Source organism: Neovison vison, chromosome 11 (assembly GCF_020171115.1).
Source record: "Neovison vison isolate M4711 chromosome 11, ASM_NN_V1, whole genome shotgun sequence".
NCBI classification, from domain to species: domain Eukaryota; kingdom Metazoa; phylum Chordata; class Mammalia; order Carnivora; family Mustelidae; genus Neogale; species Neogale vison.
The window spans coordinates 140,999,278-141,017,868 of NC_058101.1; the positions used below are offsets into that span (position 1 = coordinate 140,999,278).

Consider the following 18,591-nt stretch of genomic DNA (forward strand, 5'->3'; position numbering starts at 1 on the left):
TAGGTTTGTCCAGAAATACTATTCTATAACCTGAAAAATTTTAAAAATTTCTTGTTTGAAAATTATAGATCATTATGTAAGGGATCTAGTTTACTAATTTAATCATTATGACAGTATTGCTTTATTTCTACATAAATAGAGAAGATCTTTGTAAGAAAATAATAGTTCTTACCATTTAGAAAATAATAGCTCTCAGTCTTTACTAAAAAGGAAGGAAAAAAGAATAGTTTTAAATGGATTATAAATGTTTCTTGTTATTTAAGTTAATTTTTTAGATGTTTTAGATTTTTTAATTTTCTTGGTGGTGGTGATGGCTTTTACTTTTTTTTGCTTTTTCAGTTACTGTAGTGTTGACAGATAAGGACGTTGGTGGGCAGTGATGGAGTCAGGTTAGAATGAAGTTTATTTTATTTGGTTTCACTGTAATTACACAACTTTCAGAAACCTTTCTTGTTCATATGTCTTACAAAGGTCTACCTTGGGTAGATTTTTTTTCATAATTTTTTAAAAACTAATTTTATAGGCTTTACACTTTTTTTTTTTTTTTAAATTCAGAGTTTATGTCTTTGGTCAGCATTTTATCGCCAGTACTTCGCTCATTTCAGAGTGTAAATATTTTTGTTTTCCAGTTCAAATACGCATTTTGTGTGCAGAATGGTCAGGCAGTGTTTGCCCCCGATATACCTACTCAACCTTCCTGACAAGAATTTAAAGATGAGGATGGAACAATGTTTCTTAGAGTCTGTGAATAATGATTCTCTGACATAATCATTTAAATGAGGTAATTGTTTTTCCTCAGTGAGCAAGAAAAGGAATCCAGGCAGCAGTTACCTGGGTTCTGACATACCTAATAAAACCCCTCAAAAACCCCCCGCAAAGGGGCATCAAGCAGTAGCAAATCAAAATAGAATTCCTAAATTTAAAAAGCAGATAACAAGAAGACATTCTTTTCTTTTGTGGTCCACATTAATTGCCGTGCTAAAACTATGCTAAGATGGTAACTCTATTAAAAAAACGGACTCATTAGTTTTCTGTGGACAATAAATTTTCTATATTACAGTGGTGAGCTTTTTCTGAAGTTCAAAACCTTATTGTAAAATGATAGTGAGGCAGAATAGAGGCCACACCTAAAAGGAGTTGTTGAATCAGTGTTTGCTCATTGTAGGAGTACTGAGTTATTTCTGAAATTGAGCAGATTTTTCTTCTCTTTGTCCTGTGGTCATTGGGTCCTTAGGGTAGTGACTTCAAGATTGGTTTTCCTTCTAGTACAATTGCTGTTTTAGCTCTTGCACATTCTTCATTCAAAGTTCCCTCTACCTACTATAGAGGGCTTCACAGTGAATGATGTACTGACTCTTCAATGCCAGGAGTTGTGGGCACTGGCAGAACTGCCACCTTGCCTGTTGAAGTGGAAAAATCAGTATTCTGGGCTTTTATCCTCGCTCTCTGATGTAATCGTATCTGGTATTAGTGTAGAGAAGACCCAACTAATGGGCTCAGAGCAAAGAAGTCCAAAGCCTTTTTCAGCATTTAACAGGCTCACAATGGGAGAGTCAAAGAAGGCGGAGAAATTTTTGCCTTGTCCTCAATTAATATATACATTTTTAATTGAAGTGCTTTTTATATTAAGTGCAATCCATATATGAGTTTTGACAATATGTATACCTATGTAACAACACCTCAGTCAAGATGTAGAATAATTTTTGTCACTCCCCAAATTTCCTCATGCTCCATTCCATTCAATCCAAACTTAGGCAACAACTATTCTGATTACTATTACTGTAGATAGTTTTTTGTATTCTTAAACATATAAATGGAATCTTTAATGTTGCCTTTGTTTTTTTCCCTAGCTTCTTCACTCAATGCACTGCTTTTGATGTCCATTTTAGTTCATGTATCAGAAGTGCATTCTCATTTTTGCGTACCCATCCCATTGTATGAATATATTTCAATTTATTAATACATTCTTCTGTTGAAGAATATTTGAGTTGAGTTCAGTTTTGGCTATTCTGAATAAAGCTGTTACAAGCATTCTTGTACCAGCCTATTTGTGGACATTTCTGTTGGGTAGGAGTACATAGGCGAATGTGTGCTAGCTCCAGAGGGTGTGTGTTTTTATTAGTAACTGCCAAATGGTTCTCTACAGTGGTAGTAACATTTTACAATACCACTAGTGATGTATGAGAGTTTTAGTTTCCAATTTTAACAACATTTGGTGGTGGTTGGTCTCTTAGTTTAGCAGTTCTTACAGATGGGAAGTTGTATTGCATGTGGTTTTAATTTGCATTTACTTGATGGCTAGTTTTACAGAGTACCTTTTCATATGTTTATCAATCCTTTTATATATTTTTTAGTCAACTATTTGTGTCTCACCCATTTTTTCATTTAATATTTGAAGATACAAGACTAGTTAGCACTTGAATGACTTCTGTGATTGTTGACTTTTATCACACAGATTTCAGCATTTATATGTAAACCTGACACCCCTTGTGCTCCCAGTCCTGATGCTAACACCTCTCTACCTAAAAACCCTGTAGGAGGCATCTGTTTGTTTAGTGATGGGTGTGTTTTTCAGAAGTAGATTTCAGTCTTGAACTACCACAAATAGAAGTATCGGGTAACAGTGTAAGATGGGCACTTATATTTTCATATTTTAAAATCTGTATTCCCCATGCTTTTTATTTTACAACGTATGAGAAGCTTTTGAATATACTCTGGGAAATGGAAAAATTATCCTATGGATTTTGTTTGTATTTGTTCATTGTTGGTTAACAGTTTTAGAAATTATAGGAAGTAATAAATTATATGGATTGTAATAAAGTTATGTGTGCAGTTGATTATCCCTTCCTAAATGTGAGGAAAAGTCTATATAGTCTGTGCATGATCATTGGTGTATCACTGCATTTTAAAGGTTAGCATTGTAATATATACTTGATATTTGGTGTCAGTTAATATCACCAGAGAAGAAAAAGCAAAAGTAGTTCCTGTTTTCTTCATGGAATTGGAAAGTGAGATACTTGAAATAGCAAACATGTTCACTTCTCTAGCCTTCTACTTTTTATAATATATTAAAAAAGACAACTCCAAATATATCAGTCCTCTTTACTTAAGCTTTATCCCTTTATCAACCTGTTAGTTATGACATTTCTTTTATTACAAGTCTGTGTTCCCAACTTTTTCTGGAATATTCTACCAGTATTTTCTTTTTACAAGTAGGAGGAGGAGGTCCTTGTATTCAAGACCAATTTCAGCAGGTTCTATGGCAGAGAAGAATGGAAGAAGAAGGAATGTGACTTACCATTGCTAGATAGGGTTAGTAAAATGTGGGCAAAGAAATGCGTCAGAGAGAAGGAAGACATCTTTACAAAGATACAGACGTAGGAGAACATATAGTGTATAAGGAGAATACAAGTAGATCAATATTGTTGGGTAATGCACAGTTTAAGACAAACCAGTTTGTATTGAAGATGTTTGCAGACAGGATCAGACTAGGAACATCTTGTATACCATACTTAGGAGTTCAGATTTTATTTTATAGAATAATAGTTTCAGAAATTTTCAGATTCACTCAGGGGTTACTCATTCTTTCTGTGAACACTGTTCTCTCTCCTTCTCCAGTTGTTCCTCACAAGTTCTTTCTTTACCTGTTTAATATCTTGCCTTCATGTGAACAAAGGCTTCAGCACGTAAAAAGTTTGGAAACTGACACTGAGGTGATGACATTTCACGTTCTGGCCACAGTATAGAGGGTAGGTGAGAGGCATGATGCACAAAAGATGGGAAGATTATTAAGGATGCTATTCAAATAGTTTGGGCAAGAGACATATAGTATCTGCTTATTAAACAGCCCTAGAGAAGTAGAATCCATTGTAGATCTACTGCAGAGGTATACTTAGGACTTAGTGATGATGTGAGTGGGTGACAAAAGTGTTAGGACAAGGCAAAGGTAGTTTGTAGCAGATAATGGGAACCAGATTGATGTTGAGATCCCTCCCCCCTTTTAACTTTCATAATAGTCTCAACTATAGTATTAAGAGCTTACTTAGCCCCAGAACCATTTGATAAAGTTGCCAACAGGATTCACTGTCACCCCTAAACTCTTGAGTATGCATGCATTTCTTATAAACAAGGATATTCTCCAACATAATCCCAATATAACCATTAAAATCAGGATATTGGCATCAATATATTAGATTTTCTAATCCTCAGACTCCATTTGAGTTTCACTGGTTTTTCAGATAACTATATCATATAATAGAAAGATTCTGTTCAAAATCATGGACTACATTTAGTTACCCTGTATCTGGAACAATGCTTTGATCTTTACTTTCATTCCTTTAACACTTTAAAAGATTATAGGACAGTCATTTTGAACAAGGACTCTTAATTTGGGTTTGTCTAGTGTTTCCTCATTAATGGATTCAGGTTATGCATCGTTGGCAAGAATTTCAAGAAAGTGAGGCTGTGTTACTCTCATTACTTCTTATTAGGTAAACATAATATCAGTTTGTCCCATTACTGATGTTCACGTCAGCCTTTCTTAATCTTTTTACATTGAGTATACACTTAAAATAATCTTAACTTGGAAATCACATAAAGATGACTATAGCTCCAGCTCACAGTGTAACAGCTTGATCAGTAAGTTGTAGATATAATAATTTATTGGTACTTTTCAGTGCTCTTTTGAGTAAACAATGTTCTTTTTTTGTGGATCTGTTTATACTGGCAAGTTCATTAGTCCCCTCTTTTTGTGTGGTTCCTTCTTCCCACAAAGTATTCTCAAAATTATTTTTACTTCTTTACTGTGAATTTACCTCTTCAATGCAAAATTTATATTTACTTCGTGTGCTTGTTTTATGCTCCACAAATATCAATTCAGGGTCAAACACGAGAAAGTAGACATGTGCTAACACAGTTAGTGTTAGAGGAGATTCTAATTTTTTTTCTTTTACATTACTACTTTATCTGTTTTACTTTATTCAAGTAAGCCTTATCATAAATTTCTATATGAGATCCAAATTAGATATGGTGTAGAGTATATGTAGAAATAGTTATCCCTTCATATTTACAGCAAAAAATGACATTTTGGCCAGCTTTTCTTGGGGGGAAAAATACAACCCCCTGATAATTAAGCTTAGCTTACTTTCCTTGGGATAAATGTCGTTTATCTTCGCATAAATCTTGCAAACTCATTAAGGAAATGTAGTAAATTTCACATAACCAGCTTAAACCAAAATGGGACTTAATTTTTCTTAATGTAGGCTCAGCAGATTTAATTTAAATAAACATAAACTGATTTTAATATTATTTACAACATGAAATTTTTTTGACAGTATTTAATAGTAAAGCTACTAAAACCATAAACCAAAGCAATACGAATAAAAATATTGCCTAGACACTCTTTTATACAAGACTTAGAGAAAACATTTCCTTACTCGGTGATATGATCATGCTCAAATACTAGAAAGTATTTCCTTCACAAGGCTCATCTATGCATAAAAGTGTGATTTTTGAATCTAAAAAGTTATTTTGACTTCTTTAGTGTGAATTTACCTCTTTAATGTAATAATTATATTTTCTTCTTGTGCTTGTTTTATGCTCCACAAATACCAATTCAGGGTCAAATGGGAAATAAACCAACACCTACAGATTTCTTTTTCAGCTGAAATGAGACTGTTTCTTAGCTTACTCTTGATGTTCATTGAGTAAGAAAAAGGTTGTTTGAATGCATAATGAAAACTGAAGCATAATGTTCATTGGTTTCTTATGAATAGCAGGATATTCTTTTCTCCACAGAAACCCAGAACACATCTGGGGCAGATCAGTAAAACTCATCTTGTATAAGACTGCAGCTCTTCCTTTTTCTCATGGCAAATTCTCATAATCAGAAGATTCAGAAAAAGAGTTCTGCCCAGTGATCATTTGTGTTGAAAGGGAAGAAAATCAGCTCACTTTTGTTCTGTAGCTTCTCCAGGTGGTTTCCAGTGAGACTTGAGACTTGATGATATCCTTTTTTAGTTAAGCCCAAGCAGCAGTGGAAACATTTCACAATCTCCTTTTTGTAATGTGGTATTTTCCAAAAGTGCATTTTCCTTTTAAATCCAAGAATCTTGTTCCTTGAAGTCAAAGCTTTTCTTCATGTCTTACAGAGACTGAGGAGTTAGTGCTACATTGGCTAGTTTCTGCATCTATTCATCTTCAAAGTATTCAATGAAATCTAGCCTTCTGTTGTCTTAAAAGGACCTCTTTTAGCTAAGATACCCTGTTGAGAATTTTTCCTCTGCTGAGCCACTGGATTTCTTTATGTAGTAGAAAATGTTCTTCAGCATTCTGGAGTGAAATAATCTTTGTTTAATGAAGTTAGCCATTTTGTAGTATCTTCCACACTTACTTATTTTGTCTCAAGAGTTTTTGACACTAGTACACAGATACCTTCTGGTTTAATGCACGTCCCCAGAGAAATAGATATCAAGACAAAGTATGATGGGCAGGTAGCAGAATTGGCTGTTGGAGCATTCCCACCATGCACAGTCATTTGCTGGGAGAAGCATAGACGCATTATGGCCAGGTGTAAACGTTGCAGTGAATTCCAAGATAATGGAGCAGGTTCTGTTGAAGGGATATCTGAGCAGGGCATCATTGTGGCCACTGTACTCTCCTTAACCCATCTGGGCTTTGACACCATCCTTCCATGTGGATACCTTTCTTACCCTGCTCATGTTTGCTACTCTCACCCAAACGGATGTTCTCATTTTGCTCTGCCTTTGACCGGCTGGGCTTTTCCACTATTAGATCACTCCTCACCCTTCTTATTCAGGCTTTGACACCCTGTTGGTCCACTTTCTTTTCTCCTACCATCCCCCACATACAAGGGGGCCCTCCTCACTCTGCTTAAATTGATCCCCTCTGTTGTACTGCTGTCCTTCCTCCTACACATAAACCTTACTTGCTTGGCTCCACCAAATGGCTTTAGGACTCAGTTGTTGAGGGAAGGGATAGTAGAAGGAAGAGGAAGAGCCACCAGTTTTCTTAAGTAGGCAGTTGGCTAGAATATGGCTCCATTCACTGAGATAGAGAAAATAGTAGGAGCATCTAAGAACTAATTTGGGCCGTGTGTGTGTGTGTGTGTGTGTGTGTGTGTGTGTGTGAGAGAGAGAGAGAGAGAGAGAGAAAACAAAAACAGGAGTTTAGATTTTAAGATAATGGATTTGGAGTGATTGTGAGACAATATAGTAAAACTAGTAGGCTTAATAGAGGATTTGGCTGGAGATAATAGGATTGGTTGTCAGTAGTTTCTATGTGATAGTTTAAAACCCTAGGTTTGAGAGAAGCTGCAGAGCAGGAAAGAGCTAGCAACAGAGAACAACAGTGCCACCTAAGGAGTGATACCAAGAAAAGGATGATACCAAGGGAATCTGAGGGACAAGAGAGTTGTAAAGAAGATGGAGTGCATGCTCAATAATGTAGAAAGCTACAGAAATGGTAAAAGATCCAGTGGGATTTAGCAACCAGTTGTCCCCCGCCCCCCAAGGTTATTTATTTATTTAGGAGAGAGTGAGAGCCATTAGGAGCAGGAGGTGGTGGGGGGTGGAGCATGGCACGGAAGGACAGAGGCAGAGGAAGAGGGAGAAGCAGACTCCTGGCTGAGCAGGGGAGCCTGACGTGGGACTCCACTCCAGAGCCCTGGGAAAAGGACTTGAGCTGAAGGGAGACGCTTAACCAACTGAGCCTCCCGGATTCCCCTAGCAGCCGGTTTAAAATTTAGTTTTAATGGAGTAAACACAGATTGCAGAGGCAGTAGAGTTAAATAGGAATGGAGAATTAAATTTAGCTCAAACAAAAATAATCAGTTAAAGAAACTTAAAAAAAAGGGTATTGTGATGTGAACTGAGAAATAATGTTCTGTATCATTTATAATAAAGATATATATGATTGAGGTACCGTGTGGATTTAAAATGTTCAAAACTATAATGAACCTTTGCTGCTTACATGAATACTTGCATCATGCTCCCCATACTCATTTTGTGTTGCTTTTGTTAATCTCCATTATTAAGGACCTATTCAGCCAATTTTGTAGTTCTTGGAAGATTTTCACCTTAAGTTACATCTATGGTTTCCCAGTTAACCACAGTATAAGCGATTTGGAAGTAGAATTATTCAATAAGCTATGTGCTTTTGAAGTATCAATCTTTTTAGTCACATACTTGTTTTTTTATAGCTTGTGTTAAAGTAACAAGAACTTTGATAAAAGGAGAAAAGTGATAAATATTAAGGCTAGATTTATACCCAGTTTTAAAAATACTACACAGAATATGTTCAGTACAACTTTTAAAAATATGGTTAAAGTTATTGAGACTCTGTTTGTGACGTGGCTTGAAGTTCTTTGGTAAAGAAAGTACCTAGTTGGCTTTAAAAAGATTTAATAAATATTTACTCACTAAATAGTGTTTTGAAGAATAAGTTGAGCATTTTTGGCTTTGAGTAGGTGCTGAAGATAGTGGTGGTGAAAAAGGGAAGTCTTTTTCCTTAGGGCGCTTACATTCTAGAGAGAAGATAATACAGATAACAAATGAATAGGTGAGTACATAGATAGATAGGCATTTACTGTATTGCAGACACTAGTCTAGTGCTTTTATACATTGCTTGAAGAAGAGTAAAACAGGGCAAGGGGGAAAGGGACTATGATGCAAGGGAGTTATTATTTTAAATAAGATGATTAGGGAAAGTGCCACTGCCTGGGGGACATTTGAACTGAGTCCTGAAGAAAGTAATGGGAAGAACTATGTGAATAGTTCTTAGTACGAGGAAAGCATTCAGGCAGAGGGAATGGCCAGTGCAAAGGCTCTGAGATAGCAGCATATTTTCTTCATCAAGAAAGAACAGCATTAGAGAGAAACAAAGTGAAAAAGAGAGAATAGAATATAAACTCAGAGTGGTGGGAGTATGAGTAGATTATTATACAGAGACCAATAGGCAGCCGTGAAAATTGACTTTCATTATGAGTGAAATGGAAAACCCTTGGGGGATTTTGAGTCACTGAGTTATCACTCAGTCATGATGTGACTTACTTTATTATTTATTCCAGATACTATTAATCAGTTTGACTATAATAATTAATAAATAACTTGGAATATATAAAGTTCGTAATATGAACTTGGAGTGTTAATAAGTGGTGGGGCCACAAGGGGGCTCCTGGTGATTAGGGAGCTTCCTTTATCATTCAGGGAAGATTCTAAACTGCTTGCAGAAGGTGATTCTAAGCTTTGAGTTTTCCTTCCCAGTGATCAGTACAGTTTGGTTTATGTTCCTGCCATCTACATCTTAAAGCTTAAATGACTTTGTTGCTCATGTCTGATGGATTGTATCCTGCCATATAATTCTAAAACTGTCTAAAAAATGCACAGTCCTTTGGAGGCTTTGGATGGTTGCTTAAGTTACCCCTTGTAACACTTCTTTGTTCCTCCCAATATAACACTAAAGTTACACAATGATAGTGATTTGACTTTTTGTTATTCCTAATTAGTAATGGAAGTGTTCACTGATGATCAGTGCGAGTACTGTCTTAGAAATGCCAGTCATAAACTTTCTATTTGTTGATAGACTATTTACCAACAGTCTCCTTCCTACTTTGCACATACTCTTTATGATTAGTTTTATGACCTTTGTTCTTTCATCTTGTAAGTTGCTCTTAATATGTCATTTAACCTGTTTCAGTCTCTTAAAAATATGCTTCTTTGGTTGGCACACATAGGGCAATTTGCTTGGGGTTTGGATTATTCCAGGCAATGAATGACCCTGATTTCATGCTGTTCAATGCATAATCATCCAAATGGAAAATGTTCCTGTTAGTGTTAGGAGAGTTAGACTTTAGATGCAGTTACTAAAGCAAGATTTTAATTCTTTGAAGGAAGCCTATGAATAGTAGATTTACCTTGATATACACTGGGATACTATACATATTCATTTGCATAGATCAGTGTTTTTCAGTATGTTATTTTTAACCTGCTTTTCTGTGATGTATTTGTAGTTTGTCTTTTACATATATGAGCCAGTAAGATTTTGATGACCTTTATTTTCTACAGTTTATTATTTTTTTTATAGAAAACAACAGATGTATTTAATGTCCTTTTTAAAAAAACCCCACTTTCTACCTCATACAGAAATTTTGTTATTGTGCTTATCTGAATTGTAAAGAAGAACTACTTGATTTTTTTATTTTTAAAAATTTTTAATTAATTTTTAAAAATTAACATGTATTATTTGCCCCAGGGGTACAGGTCTGTGAATCATCAGGCTTACACACGTCACAGCACTCACCATAGCACATACCATCCCCAATGTCCATAGCCCAACCACCCTCTCCATACCCACCTCCCCCAGCAACCCTCAGTTTGTTTTGTGAGATTAAGAGTCTTATAGTTTGTCTCCCTCCTGATCCCATCTTGTTTCATTTTTTCCTTTCCTACCCACCAAACCCCCCACTTTGCCTCTCAAATTCCTCATATCAGGAAGATCATATGATAATTGTCTTTCTCTGGTTGACTTACTTCGCTCAGCGTAATACCCTCTAGTTCCATCTACGTCATTGCAAATGGCAAGATTTCATTTCTTTTGATGGCTGCATAGTATGCCAGTGTGTGTGTGTGTGTGTATGTGTGTGTGTGTGTGTGCGCGCATACCACATCTTCTTTATTCATTCATCTGTTGATGGACATCTAGGTTCTTTCCATAGTTTGGTTATTGGAACCACTTGACTTTTAAAAGCCACATTTGATATATGTTATGTCATGATTTATTGATTATATTTGATCATCAAAATCTCATGCACCTAGGAAAATTTCCTTCCTCTCTCTCTAGAGGACTATTTCAAGCCCCTTTCTTCAGATTTCTAGCAACCTCTTCTCCCAAGATCACTCTGATGATAATGGCAACATTGCTTCCTACTTTAAAAAGAAAAGGAAAATAATTGAAGGAATGAGTAGGGAATTTCCCAAGACTCCTGCCACTTATAAAAATTTACCTGTTTCCAACTGTTTACACATTGAGAAATATGGTAAAAAGGAAATAAATGTAAAGTACCTATAATACCACTCTTCTTTCCCATCTTTTATCATAAATGAAGTATCCATTTTTTTTAACTGAAACTAGTCCTTCCCATTTTTGAACTCATTCTCATCATCCTCATTTAATTACTTACAAACATCACTTCACCATTTCCCCTTTTTCTTGATTACATTATCAACTTTTTGTTTTGTATTGGATAATTCTTGTCAGTATTCCGATACACTGCTAGTTCTCTAGTCTTAAAGAATAAAACATTTTCTCTTGCCTCTGTTTTCCTTACCAGTTATCACTCCCTTTTGTTCTTTTTTTGCAGCAAACTACTAACTTGTTTGTACACATCATCTCTGTTCTCTCTTCCTAGTTCTTAAATCTACTTTAATCAGATTTCAGCTAATAAAACTCCTGTTACTAGTGACTTCCATGTTACTGAATCCAGTGGTCAGTTCTTTCTCTTCATCCTACTTGAACTATCAACAACCATTGTCATTTTATACTTTCTCTTCCTGGGTATGCTTTCTTTCCATCAGGGCCTCAAGGATGTCAGTCATTCCCAGTTCTCCTTGTTAGTCATCTTTGTTGGTTACTCTTTCACTCAGAATGTTGAAGTGTCTCACAGTTCAGTCATTGGAACTCTTCTTTCTGTACTGTACTTCTACTTGTAATTAGAATTAAAGAATTTCCCCCCACAGTACAGCTTTTTTTCTTAGAAAGTGTAGATGATAGAAAATAAAATGAAATAATGCTATTTTAAAACTATCTTTCAGACTTTCAGACCCCATTTCAAAACTTGCAATGGCCCTTCTGAGGATTCACCTCTAGTGGCAAGGGTTTGAAAAGTAAATAAGGCTGTTTTATCTGAAGATCATTGTGATATATAATACAATGTAGTTATTCTTAGAGCATGATAGAAGATGGGTATTATATTTCTTATATCTCATAAACCTTAAAGATATATTTTTAAAAGATTTTATTTATTTATTTATTTATTTGACAGCGAGGCAGGCAGATAGAGACGGGGAAGCAGGCTCCCTGCTGAGCAGAGAGCCCAATGCGGGGCTCGATCCCAGGATGCTGGGATGATAACCTGAGCTTAAAGCAGAAGCTTAAACCCACTGAGCCACCCAGGCACCCCAACCTTAAAGATCTTTTTTTTTTTTTTTTTTTTTAAAGATTTTATTTATTTATTTGACAGAGAGAGATCACAAGCAGACAGAGAGGCAGGCAGAAAGAGGGGAGGAAGCAGGCTCCCTGCTGAACAGAGAGCCTGATGTGGGGCTCGATCCCAGGACTCTGAGATCATGACCTGAGCCGAAGGCAGCGGCTTAACCCACTGAGCCACCCAGGTGCCCCTCTTAAAGATCTTTTTAAAAGGAATTCTATATGAGCTTGGCCAGTGTGTTGGCATTATTTTATGTAGCCTCAAACATGTCCATATAGATGACTGCAAAGGATGAAATTCAAGAATGAGCATTTTGAAAAGATTCTATATCAAATCAAGTTTTAGAGTCTCTTAAACATAAGAGCAAATGTGTTTGATACATAACATTTGAGAAATATGGTTAAAAAGTAAGTTTAAGGCACTTAAAATACTACTACCTAAATACTAAACTAAATGTAGTTTATATTTTGAAATCTGGTCTTCTAGTCTTTATGCAGTTTAATAATGCTATGATCCTATAATTACCTGTATTTTGCCCTTAACATAATACAAACATCCATGTTCTCACGATTTTTTAAAATGTACATCATGTTTAGGAATTACACTATATATAGCCCATCTCATGGATTCCTTTGTCTTGAACATTTGGGTTTTGATTATTTTTATTTACATTTATTTTTATTTTTTGCTTTTTTGGATAAAGCTGCAGTGAGCATCCTTTGCATAATTTTTTTTTCTGTTTTAGGATTACTTCCTTAGGATAGATTGCCTGAAGTGGAGTTACTGGGTCAGAGGGTATGAACTTATGAACCTTTTTCCTTTAAAAAAACCTAAAATAATTTTTTTTTGTTCATTTGTTCTCCAGTTGATTTATATTCATTGTGCAAAATGAAAATCATAATGATTATACTTGGTACCTGTCAAAAAAACATGTCTTAAGACAGGGTTCTATGATCAGAGAAGTTTGGGAAATTCCTACAGTAAATAAGCCTCTTTATCTTGGTTTATCTCAGTATTTCCAAAACTTAATTGATAATTGAATAGTTTTTAATGATACACTTCATAAAATTTTCTGAAAGTTTTATGAAAGTTATAGTTTATGAACTGATCTAAAATTAAAAATCATTTTAATGGTTAAATTATGTTTTATTGGTAAAAGCAACTAAATTATAAAGTTTAATTCTAAAATTATTTTTTAAAGATTAAAATAAAGCTGTGTACTGTGTGATTTTTGTATATGTCTTTATAAAGTCTCAATTTTAACATTTTAAACTTTCTACTGATTCCTAAAGAACATCTTAATATTTCAATAGCATCAAATACTTTTTACAGTCTTTAATGAAATTTGGAATATAGACATAGAACATAAAAGTGGGAGATAACGTAGACTATACAAACCTTTCTTCTCCCCCCCCCATTTTTCCCTACAGAATGTGAAATCCTTTGCATCTTCTGATAGTCTAGCCAAGGTCCAAGAAGTAGCAAGCTGGCTTTTGGAAATGAATCAGGAACTGCTCTCTGTGGGCAGCAAAAGACGACGAACTGGAGGTTCTCTGAGAGGTAACCCTTCTTCAAGCCAGGCAGATGAGGAACAGATGAATCGTGTGGTTGAGGAGGAACAGCAGCAGCAACAGCTAAGACAACAAGAGGAGGAGCACACTGCAAGGAATGGTGAAGTTGTTGGAGCAGAACCTAGACCTGGAGACCAAAATGATTCCCACCAAGGACAATTGGAAGAAAACAATAATCGATTCATTTCGGTAGATGAGGACTCCTCAGGGAACCAAGAAGAGCAAGATGAAGATGAAGAACATGCTGGTGAGCAAGATGAGGAGGAGGAAGAGGAAGAGGAAATGGACCAGGAGAGTGATGATTTTGATCAATCTGATGACAGTAGCAGAGAAGATGAACATACACATAGTAACAGTGTCACAAACTCCAGTAGTATCGTGGACCTGCCTATTCACCAACTCTCCTCCCCGTTCTATACAAAGACAACAAAAGTGAGTATATTTAGTCTGCCGTTGTAAAACATGTTAATTGTAATGAAACTTTCCTCACAGTCTTTGTTATTACCACAAAATTAATCTTCAGATGTGTAATAATAAAATGAAATAATTTTGTTTTATGGAAGGTATTAGAAATAGAAATATTGATAATGGGACAATCTTATTACAGATAGAGGGGAGGTAATTGATTTTATTACTATGAAAAATCATTAATACCGAATTTTATTATAAATTTTGTTCCTGTGATGGGTTAGTAGTTTCTGTGTAGTAGAGAGGTTTGGAGTGAAATATGATTTGTGTAATCAAGTAGCAAAGAATCTTTTCTTATTTACAAAATGCAGGAGGTTGGGGTGGGCTTTGTATTCACAGGTATTACTCCAAGGCAAAAGTTACTGTCAAATTTCTGCCACTACTTCCCTTATTTGCAGTTTTCATTTTCCTTCCCATCTTAGAAGACCTTTCTGTTGTATGTGCCTCTTTATCTCATTCAGCTAGTGGTAGCCCATGGAGTTAGATGTAGTTATGTATTTTGTTTTTGTTTTTAGAGAGAGAGAGTGCATGCATGCACAGCTGGGTGTAGGGGGGGGGTAGAAGGAAAGGAAGAAAGAGAATCTTAAGCAAGTTCTTTGCCCAGCATGGAGCCCAACACCGGGGCTCAATCTCATGACCCTGAGATCATGACCTGAGCTCAGTCAAGAGTTGATGCTTAGCTGACTGAGCTGGATGCTTAACTGACTGAGTTGGGTACTTAACTGAATGAGCCACCTAGGCGCCCCTTAGCCATAGGCCCGTTTTAAAAGGGGGATAATTAGACTCCTGTCTAAACCAGAGATATCAGCTGGTGATTGATCTAATGCTCAGAAAAAATTCTGTTGGATGTAGTCATTTGAGACTATACCAGAGAACAAGGTCTGGAATATACTCTGACTGCTTCCCAGTATTATCTTTGCTACTAGATAGTCCGGGAGGTCCTGAAATGTTGAAGTTGAATGAAGTTGAATGTTGAGATGGGAGGAGGAAGTGATTGGGCAACTGCAGTAAATTTGAATGGCCAGTGCTTTTTCTTTGGGATGGCATGGGAACTTCTTTCTTCAAAATATTCTTGAATGTTAATCCCTTAAAATTATGGTTATGATAAAAGACAGGGATTGTGGAGAAAAAGAAGCACCATTATTTCTCTCACTCACCAGTCTTTCTATTGTATTCTTCCTGCCGCTCCTTCTCCATCAAATTATAGTTAAAATGAAATGATATAGTAGCTGGACTTTACTTCAAAATAATCCTGAAGGGGAGAAAAGGAAAGAGGGTATAGATTGGCCATGAGCTGCTGGTTATTGAAGCTGGGTTGCAGAGATGGGGTGGTTCATGGGTATTTTTTTGTGTGGTTTTTAAAGTATGTTTTAAAATGTTCCATAATTGAAACATTTTAAGTTGTAAAGAATATGAATCTACACATACGGTCCCCAGAAAATGATAAGGTTGGAAATAGGAGTTTTCTTTATTTACCTTGGTCTCGTTGACTAGATCCTAATTAAGTCGAGAAAGTGCTGACTTCTCTACATTGAATTTTATTTTCTTTGTATTTTGGTGCCATTGAAATTACAGGAAATTCAATAAAACATCATGTACTTTTGCTGGAGTAGAATTTATTTTAATCAATATTTTAGGCAGTGTTGCTATCTACTGGTCTATTTAAAGAGGAGAAAAAGTAAAAAGAATTATACTCAGAATGAATGAGGTATGTAGATCAACTTTTATCCTTTTTCCACCCCCCTCAGGCTTCTACGCTTATAGATCTTTATGTTTGCATGCTTTTTGGTTCTTTATCATTTTAAAATTAGATAAAAATCATGACTATTCATGTAGAGTAGACTTACAAGTTAAACAGTTCTTTGGAATGGAACATTTTAATTCAAATTATAGCTTATTTTATAGATATTAAAATAATGTCCATAGTAGTTTGTCCTCTTACTCTTATTTGCTTATTTTTAAATTTACAGCAAATTATCGATTTAGCCCAATAATAATGTACAAACCGATATAATATCATCTCCTTTAATGTAACCTGACCTGGAATAAAAAAATCTCAGATGCTAGGTTTAATATTTGAATTGCTGTATCATTTTTGCTTAAGGTTGTGAAACTTAAAACTCTTTCTAAAACAGGGGCGCCTGGGTGGCTCAGTGGGTTAAAGCCTCTACCTTCGGCTCAGGTCATGATCCCAGGGTCCTGGGATCGAGCCCCGCATCGGGCTCTCTGCTCAGTGGGGAGCCTGCTTCCCTCCTCTCTCTCTGCCTTCCTCTCAGCCTACTTGTAATCTCTACCTGTCAAATAAATAAATAAATAAAATCTTTAAAAAAAAAAAAAACTTTCTAAAACATGTTTATCCCTAGTTTCCCTAGCCTTTTTGCAAGTTTAGATTTTACTTAGTTGGCTTGATCTAAGTAGAAGTTAGCTTCTGTAGTGGTTTATATTCATTCTGCCATCTCTGTCTCAGGGTGTTGAAGTAGTGCTTTGAATCTCAGCCAGATGGCTCTACCACTAATAGTTACAGCCCAATTTTTTTGGTAAGGCTAAGACCTTTTATAATGCAGTCCACTCAAATTTTATCCCCCAGATCTCTTGATTTCTCTCCGTCAAGGTTACTACATCAAAAGATGGGGTTTGTGTGTCTCTTTTTTCTGAGGGTTCAGGTTGGGGAATAGGGTTTAGCATTTTATTGCATTATCTTCTTTAAGAAAGAAGTTTTATCAAAACTAAGCCTTGTTGAGCAAAGCAAAGCTATCAGTGAGTTCTGCTGTATAATTAAAAACAAGAAAGCCAGCTAGATAAAACATACCTTTTTCCAAAAGGAGAAGTCATCAGATTGTTCTGTAGGAAAACTATGAATATACAGTTTTGACAGATGCTTTATCATTTTCCCCCCTTTTTAAGATGAATCTGTAAACAGAACTTTTAGATATGTCTTTTTTTTTTTTTTTAAAGATTTTATTTATTTGTCAGAGAGAGACAGGGAGAGAGAGCGAGCACAGGCAGACAGAATGACAGGCAGAGGCAGAGAGAGAAGCAGGCTCCCTGCTGAGCAAGGAGCCCGATGTGGGACTCGATCCCAGGACGCTGGGATCATGACCTGAGCCGAAGGCAGCTGCTTAACCAACTGAGCCATCTAAGACATATCTATCTGGTTACCTCCTTAAAAACAGAGTAACAATTTTAAATCAGTTTTTTCTAGTGTCTCTTGAGTCATGAGTACAAATTATTGTGTTGTACATACAAGGCCAAAGACGTAGACTGAGTACTAGTGACAGCAGGAAGAGATGTATGTATGTGTGTAAGTATTTATGTACGTATGTATTCTTATGCAGAAACTTGATATATTGTTTATCTTGAGGTCATTTTCCTGCACAAATACGATGCCCTTCTACAAAGTAGTATTTCAGGTCAAAATTGGCCCATTTTCCCTTTTCCCTTTTCTCTCTTCCTGGGGCTCTTCTTTAGGATTATTCCCAGAGCACTTTATTTTTCACCAACACTTTAAAGATGTCATTTCTTACTTCATTGCTTATAAAGAAAATGTCAGTCACTCATCTATATAAATCTTCTAAATATAGAAAATAAGGAAGAGCTCTCATTATTTCAAAGACTTTATTTTGGAGCAGCTTTAAATTCTTTATCATTATAAACATAAAACACTTCTACAGACATTACCCTAGGCCACAGTTTAAGTCTTCTTAAACTGTAACTTTTGAGAGTAGTAGAGGTATAAGAATCATTTAAAAATACTCCTTTTGGGGTGCCTGGGTGGCTCAGTGGGTTAAAGCCTCTGCCTTTGGCTCACGTCTGATCCCAGGGTCCTGGGATCAAGCCCCACATTAGGCTCTCTGCTCAGCAGGGAGCCTGTTTCCTCCTCTCTCTCTGCCTGCCTCTCAGCCTACTCATGATCTCTGTTTGTCAAATAAATAAATAAAATCTTTAAAAATAAATAAATAAAAATATTCCCCCTTTTTTTCATGTTAATATGGGATTAGCCATAGTTTACCCAACATAGCTTTCAAGTTTTGTTTTGATTTGTTTTGTTTGCAGTTTCTTAAACGTTCCCTTTGGACCGTTATACTTATTTATTGGTCATTCCTGAACATGCTGTTTCTCAAATATGATATTAATGAGAAAAAGCATTTTTGGTTCTTTCTTGCATTGATCTTTTCTTTGAAAGCAATTGAAATTATCAAAATTCTTAGAACAATCTTTTTTTCCCCCTCTAGTCACCAAAGATTTTGTTTATATGGGAGGCTGTGCAATAATATGCATTAGCAATTTCAGACCATCTTAATGTTAAAAGTCAAGGGTACTGGCAGTCAA

At 35.8% G+C, this 18,591-nt stretch overlaps 1 protein-coding gene across 3 annotated transcripts in view; it reads left to right on the forward strand.

Annotated features, from left to right (window-relative positions):
* Window positions 1-18,591, forward strand: part of FBXW7 (F-box and WD repeat domain containing 7) — a 230,031-nt gene that overhangs the window by 118,115 nt on the left and 93,325 nt on the right. For 2 of the 3 annotated variants that reach the window (XM_044224870.1, XM_044224867.1), the window contains exon 2: window positions 13,654-14,226. In XM_044224870.1, the coding sequence (XP_044080805.1) occupies window positions 13,723-14,226 (504 nt within the window). In that variant the 5' untranslated portion in view covers window positions 13,654-13,722. Of the gene's footprint in view, window positions 1-12,968; window positions 13,019-13,653; window positions 14,227-18,591 lie in introns of all 3 variants that reach the window. The other variant, XM_044224868.1, reaches the window with a different exon arrangement.